Source organism: Schistocerca nitens, chromosome 3 (assembly GCF_023898315.1).
Source record: "Schistocerca nitens isolate TAMUIC-IGC-003100 chromosome 3, iqSchNite1.1, whole genome shotgun sequence".
Taxonomy (NCBI): domain Eukaryota; kingdom Metazoa; phylum Arthropoda; class Insecta; order Orthoptera; family Acrididae; genus Schistocerca; species Schistocerca nitens.
This window is the reverse complement of record NC_064616.1, coordinates 610,335,471-610,348,763: the sequence shown is the minus strand read 5'-3', so window position 1 is coordinate 610,348,763 and position 13,293 is coordinate 610,335,471. Positions and strand designations below refer to the sequence as shown.

Here is a 13,293-nt window from a genome sequence, read left to right as displayed (position 1 = left end):
GAACAGCGTCTCCAAGCAACATATGGAGACGTTTAGAAAAGGATGTAGTATTTCGCCAAAACTGGCTCCAGTATCTCAAGACCACTGTGCCGTCTTAGAGAAGGGTTAGTGGGACTATTGTTCTCACTGAAGAAGAAATGTAAAGCTATATTTATAGAATTTGTAGATTCAGGGAAAGCTTTTGACACTGTTGACTACACTCTTTGAAATTTTAAACGTAGAAGGAACAAAATACAGGCAGCGAAATGTTATTTGCTACATGTACAGAAACCGAACTGCTGTTATAAGAGTCGAAGGACATGAAGTGGAAGCAATAGTTGAGAAGGTAGTGAGACGGCATTGTGGCCTATCACCGAGGGAGATGATGCAGTTGTTAGCAAACTTAAGTAATCTCGTTACAAACTTCTAGGGCTTGTAGAGGGGAGTGAGTACATGATATTTTAAATAGCAACCCATGTCCGGAAACGTACCATTTCCGTTCTACGGCGGTTTCAATTCAGATGTTTAACTCATCCATTTCTGCATGCGGAATTGAATTAGGCTTCACGTAGTTCAATTATTAGATAACAATTCGCAAAGAAACATAAAGAATCATCCATTTATCACTTAAGCACATTTTTTTGTATTAACACTTAAACATTACGTGTTTACATTATTCCAAAACAAAAAAAAATAACCCAGAATATTGTGCGTACAGAACAGTACTGATACATTACAACAGCGGCTCGATGTGCGACTACCAACATTCTTACAATCATTGTACCTAGAAAGTATTTTCTGGTACACACTCTCCATCCCACCTTGAGTCTCTTCAATTTCTAGTGCAGCGGCCAGAACACATGCCAGCAAAATTTCCACTGTCTCTACAGGAGTCTCATAAATTAAACTTTGCACATAACTGCACAAGAAGTAGTACATGTCATCGTGTCTGCCCTATTGCATACCTGGACAAGAAACTCTGGGGCTTCTCTCTTTCCCTCAGCAGACGTCAACACTTCACACATCTGAACTGAGACCATCGTAGAACGGAAATGGTAAGTTTCTAGACGTGGGTTGCTGTTCAAAATATTTACTCACCGCCTTCTACAAGTCCTAGACGTCTGTAACAGGGATTTCCGAACGACTTGTATATGTGCTGTATGTTCCTTTGGACATGTCCGAAATACAAGACACCACATGTATAATATACACTCCTGGAAATTGAAATAAGAACACCGTGAATTCATTGTCCCAGGAAGGGGAAACTTTATTGACACATTCCTGGGGTCAGATACATCACATGATCACACTGACAGAACCACAGGCACATAGACACAGGCAACAGAGCATGCACAATGTCGGCACTAGTACAGTGTATATCCACCTTTCGCAGCAATGCAGGCTGCTATTCTCCCATGGAGACGATCGTAGAGATGCTGGATGTAGTCCTGTGGAACGGCTTGCCATGCCATTTCCACCTGGCGCCTCACTTGGACCAGCGTTCGTGCTGGACGTGCAGACCGCGTGAGACGACGCTTCATCCAGTCCCAAACATGCTCAATGGGGGACAGATCCGGAGATCTTGCTGGCCAGGGTAGTTGACTTACATCTTCTAGAGCACGTTGGGTGGCACGGGATACATGCGGACGTGCATTGTCCTGTTGGAACAGCAAGTTCCCTTGCCGGTCTAGGAATGGTAGAACGATGGGTTCGATGACGGTTTGGATGTACCGTGCACTATTCAGTGTCCCCTCGACGATCACCAGCGGTGTACGGCCAGTGTAGGAGATCGCTCCCCACACCATGATGCCGGGTGTTGGCCCTGTGTGCCTCGGTCGTATGCAGTCCTGATTGTGGCGCTCACCTGCACGGCGCCAAACACGCATACGACCATCATTGGCACCAAGGCAGAAGCGACTCTCATCGCTGAAGACGACACGTCTCCATTCGTCCCTCCATTCACGCCTGTCGCGACACCACTGGAGGCGGGCTGCACGATGTTGGGGCGTGAGCGGAAGACGGGCTAACGGTGTGCGGGACCGTAGCCCAGCTTCATGGAGACGGTTGCGAATGGTCCTCGCCGATACCCCAGGAGCAACAGTGTCCCTAATTTGCTGGGAAGTGGCGGTGCGGTCCCCTACGGCACTGCGTAGGATCCTACAGTCTTGGCGTGCATCCGTGCGTCGCTGCGGTCCGGTCCCAGGTCGACGGGCACGTGCACCTTCCGCCGACCACTGGCGACAACATCGATGTACTGTGGAGACCTCACGCCCCACGTGTTGAGCAATTCGGCGGTACGTCCACCCGGCCTCCCGCATGCCCACTATACGCCCTCGCTCAAAGTCCGTCAACTGCACATACGGTTCACGTCCACGCTGTCGCGGCATGCTACCAGTGTTAAAGACTGCGATGGAGCTCCGTATGCCACGGCTAACTGGCTGACACTGACGGCGGCGGTGCACAAATGCTGCGCAGCTAGCGCCATTCGACGGCCAACACCGCGGTTCCTGGTGTGTCCGCTGTGCCGTGCGTGTGATCATTGCTTGTACAGCCCTCTCGCAGTGTCCGGAGCAAGTATGGTGGGTCTGACACACTGGTGTCAATGTGTTCTTTTTTCCATTTCCAGGAGTGTATAATTAAAGCGAGGACGAACAAGTGATTATTTAAGTGCGGATGCATGCCACCTTCGAACTATCTATATCTATCTATATCTATATGGATACTCTGCAAATCACATTTAAGTGCCTGGCAGAGGGTTCATCGAACCGCCTTCACAATTCTCTATTATTCCAATCTCGTATAGTGCGCGGAAAGAACGAACACCTAAATCTTTCCGTACGAGCTCTGATTTCCCTTATTTTATCGTGGTGATCGTTTCTTCCTATGTTGGTCGGGCTCAACAAAATATTTTCTCATTCGGAGGAGAAAGTTGGTGATTGGAATTTCGTGAGGTGATTCCGTCGCAACGAAAAACGCCGTTCTTTTAATGATGTCCAGCCCAAATCCTGTATCATTTCTGTGACACTCTCTCCGATATTTCGCGATGATACAAAACGTGCTGCCCTTGCTTGATCTTTACGATGTACTCCGTCGGTCCTGTCTGGTAAGGATACTACACTGCGCAGCAGTATTCTAAAAGAGGACGGACAAGCGTAGTGTAGGCAGTCTCCTTAGTAGGTCTGTTACATTTTCCAAGTGCCAATAAAACGCAGTCTTTGGTTAGCCTTTCCCACACCATTTTCTGTGTTACTTCCAATTTAAGTTGTTCAGAATTGTAATACCTAGGTATTTAGTTGAATGTACGGCTTTTAGATTAGACTGATTTATCGTGTAACCGAAGTTTAACGAATTCCATTTAGCACTCATGTGGATGACCTCCACTTTTCGTTATTTAGGGCCAATTTTTGCACCATTCGGATATCTTTTCTAAATCGTTTTGCAATTTGTTTTGATCTTCTGATGACTTCATTAGTCGATAAACGACAGCGTCATCTGCAAACAACCGACGACCGCTGCTCAGATTGTCTCCCAAATCGTTTATATAGATAATGAACAGCAAAGGGCCGATAACCCTACCTTGGAGAACGCCAGAAATCACTTCTGTTTTACTCGATTACTTTCCGTCAGTTACTACGAACTGTGACCTCTCTGACAGGAAATCACAAATCCAGTCACATAACTGAGACGATATTCCATAAGCACGCAATTTCACTACAAACCGCTTGTGTGGTACAGTGTCTTATGGGAATCGGTGAAATGCCGCGAGTAATGAGGACAAGGGGCAGGAAGCAATACGTCAGTAGTGTTTGGATAAGTTGAGAATTTGAGTCTTACGGGAGGCGTGCTAGGGTCTCCACATAGTTGCGATGACCACTGTGTGTCCAGGTAATGCAGTAGCCACCGCATTTCCTTAGTAATCAGACGGCTTAGGTCGGAGTCACAGTTCGGCACAAATTATCAATTCGCCTATTGTAAGGCATTTTTATGATGTCCTCTTGTCATAATTCAAACGATAGTTAAACTGATGATTCATATGATCTATATTATGTCCAAGACAAGGTCTCATCGTCTGTGTTTTAAGAGGAAATAGGCTGGCACCTGTAATAACGTATGGGAATTGAATAACTGTGTTTGCAAAATGGACATTTCTAGAACATTCAGTTAGCCACGTCGAGTGTTTTATCTAATCCTGAATCGGCGGAAATTCTTTCACCACCATCATGTCACGTTTGTTTGTGAATCGACCTGAATTAACTTTTGACGTAAATTGTAGACGCATACATGTCCGCTTGAAAATAGCAGGCTTAATCTGTGCACTGGTAGCTATAACGAGGTTCGTAGACAAATATCTTCCTAGTTGTATAAGTAGTAACGAAATTCTATCATAAGAACCAGAAACTAAATTAAAATAAATGATATTTCTCATGCAAATATTCTTTTTCAGAATTCCTGAGACACGCGCCCTGCATGCGTAAAGCAAGGACTGACTACGAAGTATGCGCCACTGTATACCAAGAAAGAATCCGAGAGTTGCAGACATCAATGAACGGTAGCTCTTTCGTTATTGCAGGAGAAAATCAGCTAAAACTCGTCTGCTGGTAAGAATAATTTTACGGTCAATTAAAGATGTTTATTTATTAACTGTAGTGCGATTAAAATGATGTGTTCGCTGGATAAGTGTTTATAAGCTATGTGATGAAAAGTATCCGGACACTTGTTACTGGGCATTAACAATAGGTGTGTACATTTATTATGGTTTGATCTCTTCTACGGACACTTTCAGTGAGTTGTCTGAATGTCTGTAGAGGAATTATAGACCACTCTTCGAAAAGAACCGAAGGGAGAGAAGGTCGTGATGTTGGACACTGGAGTCTGGAATCTGTTGAGAAGTCGACGATCTAACGCACCCCAAATGTGTTTCATTTAGTTCAGCAACGACGTAGACTTTCTGACTCACCCCAAAGGTCTCCCTTTTGTTCAGGTCATGGCTCTGGACAGGCAAGTCCATTTCAGACATGTTATTGTCCACAAACAATTGTCTCACGGACACTGCTGTATGACATGGAAGTATTGTTATGCTAATAAAAAGAATCACCTTCTCTGAACAGATCCTCAGCGTTACGCAGTACACCACGTGTTCATATCCTTCCACCCTAACTACGAAAACCCCTTACCATAGCAACACCTCTTCGATACTTCACTGTTGGTAGTATACGTCATAGCAACTAACATTCTCCGGAAATACGTCAAACCCAAACCCTTCCTTCGGATTTCCACTCGGCATAGCGTGATGCACCACCCCAAATCACTCCTTCCATTCATCTACTGTCCAGTGTCTTTACACCATCTCAGGCGTCACTTAGCATTGACTTGAGAAATGTGTTGCTACTGAGGAGCTGTCAGTCATTGCACTCCATACTCTGCGCACAGTCATTGTGCTAACTGGAAGGCTAGCAGCACTTTGGAAGTAGCGGGAGTCCCTGCGCTGATTTCATATGACTTTTACAACCAAACTTCGCAATGCTCGACGGTCTCTGTCCGCCAGTACAAGAGTTATGCCTGGTTTTGGTGGAGCTGTGGTTGTTCTTCGCGTTTCCTCTTCGTAGTCGCATCACCGACAATCGACTTGGGAGGCTTTACAATGATTAAAACGACCCCCATCGATTTGATATTCCGATGACATCCAATGACTAGTTTACATTTGAAGTCTCTAAGGTTTTCTGATCGACCCGTTCTGCTGTTACTGGTTCTGTATTGGAAACACAATACTCCCCGGCTCCTCTTATACTGACCGGTTCGCCTCTTATGTCATCTAGTGGTCAACTTCGCATTACGTAGGGGTGTCCGAATACTTTTCATCAAATGGTGTAGTATTCAGGGGATTTTAATATAGAAGCTACATTAACTGTAAATACCTGTTTTCCATATACAATATTTCAAAAATTCGCTCACAGAATTTTAGACGTTATGGAATAAATGTAACTAGATATTTATTAGCATAAAAAATTACGTGTTTTTGCGAAGTTACGAACAGGTAAGTCATTTTTCGGCGACTAATTGGCTCGTTTGTGATTTTAGGACCTTGGATAGTGTTGGTATTGGACTAATTTCGAATCATGTCGATTCTGCCACACACCATATAATACCAATTTTGCTCGTTTATATATGCTTTCGGTGTATACAAATGCAGGAGACTCATAGGTAAGAAAGAAATATGAGAGTCGATGAGGGTTAAGCGACCAGGCGACGACGAGCTTATTAGATGTGGAAGGAAATTGGTCATTCCCTTTCAAAAGAACCATCCCGGAATTTGACGTAACTGAAAATGGCGGAAAATCTAAATTTACATGTCCAGTCAGGGATTCGATCCACCATCTTCCCGAATACGAGTAGAATGTCATATATCGATTGGTAGGCACACAGACATACTTATCATTACACACCATGATCAAAATGGCCTTCAATTTCACGAACAACCACTGCGTCTTCTGCAACATGTCCAATACGGTCTTTGCAGCATTTATCGAAGTACTGTACAGCAGGCCCTTTGTATCTGTGGGGAAAGAAACGAAGATGCAAACTATCAAGGTAGTAGACCGTTCTTGCCGAAACTATCATCTGGATGCCCTCTAATGTCAGCATCCGTGAGTGTAGGTGTGCTATTATTTAGCACCGCTTTTCTGACTGATTTTTGACGCATTAAGTCACATTATCTTTTTACGTGCTTTATCGATGTTTAAGAATTTGAAACGTATTTTTCCGACAACCGGTATTTTTTCTGTAAGTGACCATCAACCTTCTTCATACACTGCCCGCAAAAAATTAAAACCCTCAAGGACAAGGTCACTATAGTGATGTGAAAGGTAGTTCGTCATTGCAGAAGTGTAAGACCACAAATTCAGACCAGATGGAACACACATGTCACAGAGAAGGGTGTACAAACATTCGCATTATTACACAGTGCACCGCCTTCTAGCGACAACGCAGGCGTGTATTCTCACGTGTAAATAATCATAAATGTGCTGAATGGTATCCTACGATAGACTGACGCAAGTATCGTGCACCTTTTATTGCGGTTCGGCAATGGTTCTTCCTGGCTTTGGAGAACGAGTAAGTTTCCGCTTCACCATGTACCACATGTGAGCAATTGGCAAGTGATAGAGAGACCTTTCTGGTAGCGCAGTTGTTTTGCACCACGAAGAACACTTTGCGTCGCGGCAACCGTATGTAGACATTTACTGTTCTGATGAAAAAGCACATCACCTTCATGTCGAAGAAATGACAACAGCACGGGGATAAGAGCCTGGGCAATGTAGCGGGCACGGGTTACTTTATGCTGCAGAAACACCAGATCTGACCGCAAGTTAAAACATGGCCCGCCACACCACACAGCCTGGGTTGGGGCTTGTGCGACGTGGAACAATGCACTCCGAAATAGGCAGCTCACCAGGTTGACGTCATACATGTGTACGTCCATCACTCACATACAGACAGAACCTAATCTCATCACTGAAGACAACATAGCGTCATTCCACTCTCCAGTCAACTCTTTCACGGCACCAGGGTAGCCATCCCTGGTGATGTCGTGGTGTGAATGGTAGCCTGGCCAGAGGCAGTGATCTTAGATCTGCTCCAAGCAGACGATTCCCAGTGGTTCTCGGTGACACAGCAGGTACAACATGTGCCCGGATTTCGCCCGTGGATGACGTTCGGTCGGCCACCACTTCTCGCACAATGCGTCTATCTTGACGTGCGCCTGTACTACAATGAAGTCCAGAACCTGGTGTATGGGTGTGGAAGTATTCCGCAGACCTCTGCTCAAAGCAGCGACCCACCAACGATAAAATTTGCGCAACACGTGCATCAGTCCGTTGATAACTTCGTCCAGCTTCCTGAAGGCCCACTGTGTGACCCCTTTCAAATGGCTGAAGCTGTTCAACAGCAGTACGCACTCGTCGGTGGAACATGGCTGTATCCTCGAATAAATACTGCAAACGCCGTTCACCCGCTATACTCAGCATAGTTACAGCCTGCAGAGTCAAAACAGACGGTGCACAGACAGGTCTTTTAATAGCTACCTGGTCGCTAAGAACCATGACAAATGAATCACTAATACTAAAACCCCTCACTATGCACGTATTATACCAGGTGCCACTGAACACGTTCCTTGAGGGTTGCATTTTTTTTCTGGCAGTATAGGAAAGGATTATTATCGCCAGTAAATTGTCACTTCATGATTCTTGCGAGAGTTATTGCACACTTCCACTTGCTTCGGTAGTGGAACTCATTTCTGATACTTGAGCATGCAGCTGCTGTCATACATTTAACTACAATTTACATATATAGTAAAGAACAGAAATACATTTTATTGTGCGAATTTCGAAAGACCAGCATGTAGTGTGTGGTTATGACAATGAAATTTTGTACTTACAATTCATGATAGTCAGTAATGACTACATAATGAACGCTGGTATTATATAGCAGCTGCACTAACTGGTGAAAAATAGGGGCTTTTGTTTCATTATCTAGTAGGAAGTGTTGTAAATTTATTTTATGCAGGGTGCAGTGTAACCTTTGGCTGTAGTCTCTCGTCTTTCTGAGTTATCTTTCAAAGTTCGTGTAGCATGAGAACACCCTCATGAGAATGGTCTTTACACGTCTAGCCAACATGAATAAAAATCGGTTTTGTATTAGACTCGTTGCGTGTGTGTATACTTCTTATGATATCGCAGCCGGATAACACGTTCCTGTTATTCCAGTTGTTCGACGGCTTTTGTTACGGACAGAGTATTGGAAGAGATTTGTTGGTACAGATGGGATCAAACTAATCCACTTTGATCCCATTCGGTAACGTACTTACGAGGCCGTGCTTAAAAGTAACGCCTCGGAACTTTTTATTCTGTTCTCAGTATCGATTGAGGTATTACGTGTCATGTATGTTACTCGGTCGACTTTCCCGATTTGCTGACGCAAGTAGCGTCCCTCTGCCACTAGAGGGCTCCGACCTGTAGCATGTAACATGGAGGTGTGTAACGTAACTACGTCGGTTCGTGAAAATAGAGTCCTGTAATCTAGTTTCTAACGACACAAAACGTGCCTCTAATTGAAATCCACAGAAGAATTAAAGCTATGTATGGTAAAGGTTGTAGAGCTATCAGCAATGTTTAACGTTGGATTGTTCGTGCTCGTAATGAAGGAAACGGTGGTGCTAACGTGTGTGATAGAGCTCGGAATGGACGACACCGTACGGCAACCGAGGAGATTTTTCGGGATCGGGTTGATGAGCTCATCAGAGAAAATCTTCTTCCAATCTGGGGTGCATTTGGAATTCTTGCCTAAACGCACCACCATAAACTCTGCAAGGTACTGCGAGACATACAGTTCTGACTTGGTCCCATCCGATTCTCATCTGTTTCCAAAACATAAAGGAAACCTTCGAGGAACTCACTTTGATGTTGATGAAGGAGTATAAGCAAACGCGAAGTTGTGGCTCTGTTAAACAAGTCAACATTCTACAGTGGCGGTATCAACAAATTGGTCTCCGCTGGGAGAAATGTGTTCGTCGCCAGGGTGACTGTCGTGAGATATAAACACGTAGATATGAAGAACAAGGATTAAGAATGTTCACGGAGTTTGTTTTATTTAAAAAGCTTTAAGAACTTTCATAGAAAAATTCGGAGCCATTACTTTTCAGCACGCTGTGACGATTAATAAATTTTCGGTGCCTACAGTGTCACGTCTTTCAGTGTCACACAAATTTTTATTTTTAAAGGGGATCACTTAAGACTATTTCCATGGGTTCGCCCCTCAAATTTCTTCCTCATATGACAAAATTGTCGTCTGATGTAGTACAAACTGAAAAAATAAATTCCTTTTAAAGCACAGTTTCGTATATAATTTATATTCAAAACCTTACTCCTGTCTCACAGAACAAAACCTAAATCGAGAATACTTTACACAAGTTTAAGGGAAGAAATGCTTCTGATAATTATTACAGTATTTAAACATAAAAATATGAACAAGCTGAAATGAACAAACAGTACATGAAACTGTGTTAATCAATTCAACTGTAAAAAGCTAAGGAACATATTATTAGCAAAATGAGAAATATGAAAAAGTGAAATTCCAAAATGAGCACTTCTCACTTGGGAGTAAATCAAAACAATCAGAATGGTTGAAAGAGAGCACAATAACGTGAGCCATAAACGAATAAGAGCTAAGCAACTAAGCAAACAAGAGAATAGGCAAAAATGAGATGCCAACAAAATGAGAGCTGGTCGAACTCCGTCGGCACTTATACACTCCTGGAAATGGAAAAAAGAACACATTGACACCGGTGTGTCAGACCCACCATACTTGCTCCGGACACTGCGAGAGGGCTGTACAAGCAATGATCACACGCACGGCACAGCGGACACACCAGGAACCGCGGTGTTGGCCGTCGAATGGCGCTAGCTGCGCAGCATTTGTGCACCGCCGCCGTCAGTGTCAGCCAGTTTGCCGTGGCATACGGAGCTCCATCGCAGTCTTTAACACTGGTAGCATGCCGCGACAGCGTGGACGTGAACCGTATGTGCAGTTGACGGACTTTGAGCGAGGGCGTATAGTGGGCATGCGGGAGGCCGGGTGGACGTACCGCCGAATTGCTCAACACGTGGGGCGTGAGGTCTCCACAGTACATCGATGTTGTCGCCAGTGGTCGGCGGAAGGTGCACGTGCCCGTCGACCTGGGACCGGACCGCAGCGACGCACGGATGCACGCCAAGACCGTAGGATCCTACGCAGTGCCGTAGGGGACCGCACCGCCACTTCCCAGCAAATTAGGGACATTGTTGCTCCTGGGGTATCGGCGAGGACCATTCGCAACCGTCTCCATGAAGCTGGGCTACGGTCCCGCACACCGTTAGGCCGTCTTCCGCTCACGCCCCCACATCGTGCAGCCCGCCTCCAGTGGTGTCGCGACAGGCGTGAATGGAGGGACGAATGGAGACGTGTCGTCTTCAGCGATGAGAGTCGCTTCTGCCTTGGTGCCAATGATGGTCGTATGCGTGTTTGGCGCCGTGCAGGTGAGCGCCACAATCAGGACTGCATACGACTGAGGCACACAGGGCCAACACCCGGCATCATGGTGTGGGGAGCGATCTCCTACACTGGCCGTACACCACTGGTGATCGTCGAGGGGACACTGAATAGTGCACGGTACATCCAAACCGTCATCGAACCCATCGTTCTACCATTCCTAGACCGGCAAGGGAACTTGCTGTTCCAACAGGACAATGCACGTCCGCATGTATCCCGTGCCACCCAATGTGCTCTAGAAGGTGTAAGTCAACTACCCTGGCCAGCAAGATCTCCGGATCTGTCCCCCATTGAGCATGTTTGGGACTGGATGAAGCGTCGTCTCACGCGGTCTGCACGTCCAGCACGAACGCTGGTCCAACTGAGGCGCCAGGTGGAAATGGCATGGCAAGCCGTTCCACAGGGCTACATCCAGCATCTGTACGATCGTCTCCATGGGAGAATAGCAGCCTGCATTGCTGCGAAAGGTGGATATACACTGTACTAGTGCCGACATTGTGCATGCTCTGTTGCCTGTGTCTATGTGCCTGTGGTTCTGTCAGTGTGATCATGTGATGTATCTGACCCCAGGAATGTGTCAATAAAGTTTCCCCTTCCTGGGACAATGAATTCACGGTGTTCTTATTTCAATTTCCAGGAGTGTATATGGTTGCGCTCGTGGCGGCATCTCGCGGCCCGTACGCAACACGCGCGCCTGCGATCGCAATGCACTCTTAGCGCTCGCGGCGGCGTCTAGCGGCCCTTACGCAAGTTGTGCGAATGCTGTCGCAGGTCAACCTTTAATATATGATGTTACAACACCTTTGTAATTATCTCTCGTTCGTCCATAACTTCATATTAATTTTGAGTTCTCGTCTGTTAACTATCTTACAGAAAACACAATGTACTGAAACTACAAAATTTTAGGAAAAGTTATTGCATTATTTTCTTCCGACTGGATTACATGCGGTGTACTCTCACAAAATTTAAGTGAAATTTAGCCTTGAGATTGTGTCGCAGATACGTACCATGGCTATTTGGATGTGTCATTGTAGGTATGTGTCTAATAACCGAAGTGTAACAATTCATCACGATGAGCATAAAACTTTTTGTACCCCTGCTGACAAGAAAAACGCTATTTAAGCTTTTACTGTCAGATGGAAGAATTCATACTGTCCGTAATACTTGAGTAATTGAAGCTGGTGAGCTCTAGATGGAGGAATGGTGAACTCCGTCTTCAAATGTTGCTTCAAAACTGAAACTCTAGCCGTACTACCCCTATTCTGTCACTACACCACTAAAAAGTGATTAGAGTAGTCATTAAAAACTGAAAACAATCGTTGAACTCCATAAGATAAGATGACACGACTGAAACTGTATATAAGGTTCAAAAGATTTCTTTCCGTCATAAGGATAATTTTCCGTAAAATCCCTGTTTGTCAAGAGGAAACGAACAGTAGCATGTCACTTCCAGACGTTCCGTAACCACACCAGTCACTCTAAGCGGACAGTTGATCTGATTGTCTGACCTACATTCTAAATCGTTTCTACATCTGTAGAAATGTAGAGAATATTCAGTGTTCAAACAAGTAACGCAACTAACATAAAATTGTTTTCTGCTTAGAAATCACAAATACAGAGAAAAGTTTATACTTTATTGTATGGTAGTATACACCTACACTAAGTGCATGATGCTTTACATTAGTGAATATCACATTTCATTCACATTATATTTAGTCAAAATTTTAAAACTATGTATCACAGATGTGCCCCCGCTTCAGTTGTATGCCCAGTATATAGAGGTAATTTTAGAATCTTTGTGTGAAGTATACCGTATTACACAAGGTCTAGCGAACATACATTTAGTTGTGAGATCTATTCACTTTGGCGGCACAGAAAGAAGTACTGCTTGGTTAAGAACTCTATATACAGAAACATAGGCAACTCAGGGAGACTATACATTGTCACAGGAACAACTGATTCTTCGTAAACAAAATTATACTCTTAACCACACACACACACACACACCAATATAAACAAACACATCACCTCTGTAATGTGTGTGAATTCCTAAGGAACCAAACTGCTGAGGTCATCGGTCTCTAGTCTTACACACTACTTAAACTAACTTATGGTAAGAACAACATACACACCCATGCCCGAGGGAGGACTCGAACCTCCGGTGGGAGGGGCAGCACAATTCGAACATGGTGCCTTAAACAGCGCGGCCACCAAGTGCGGCCCACACATTACCTC

General features: G+C 44.8%; 1 protein-coding gene across 1 annotated transcript in view; it reads left to right on the top strand.

Moving 5' to 3' along the window:
* The window catches only part of LOC126249358 (uncharacterized), a 122,010-nt gene that overhangs the window by 86,457 nt on the left and 22,260 nt on the right, over positions 1 to 13,293 (top strand). The window contains exon 4 of the mRNA XM_049951010.1: positions 4,424 to 4,577. Within this exon, the coding sequence (XP_049806967.1) occupies positions 4,424 to 4,577 (154 nt within the window). The remainder of the gene's footprint in view (positions 1 to 4,423; positions 4,578 to 13,293) is intronic.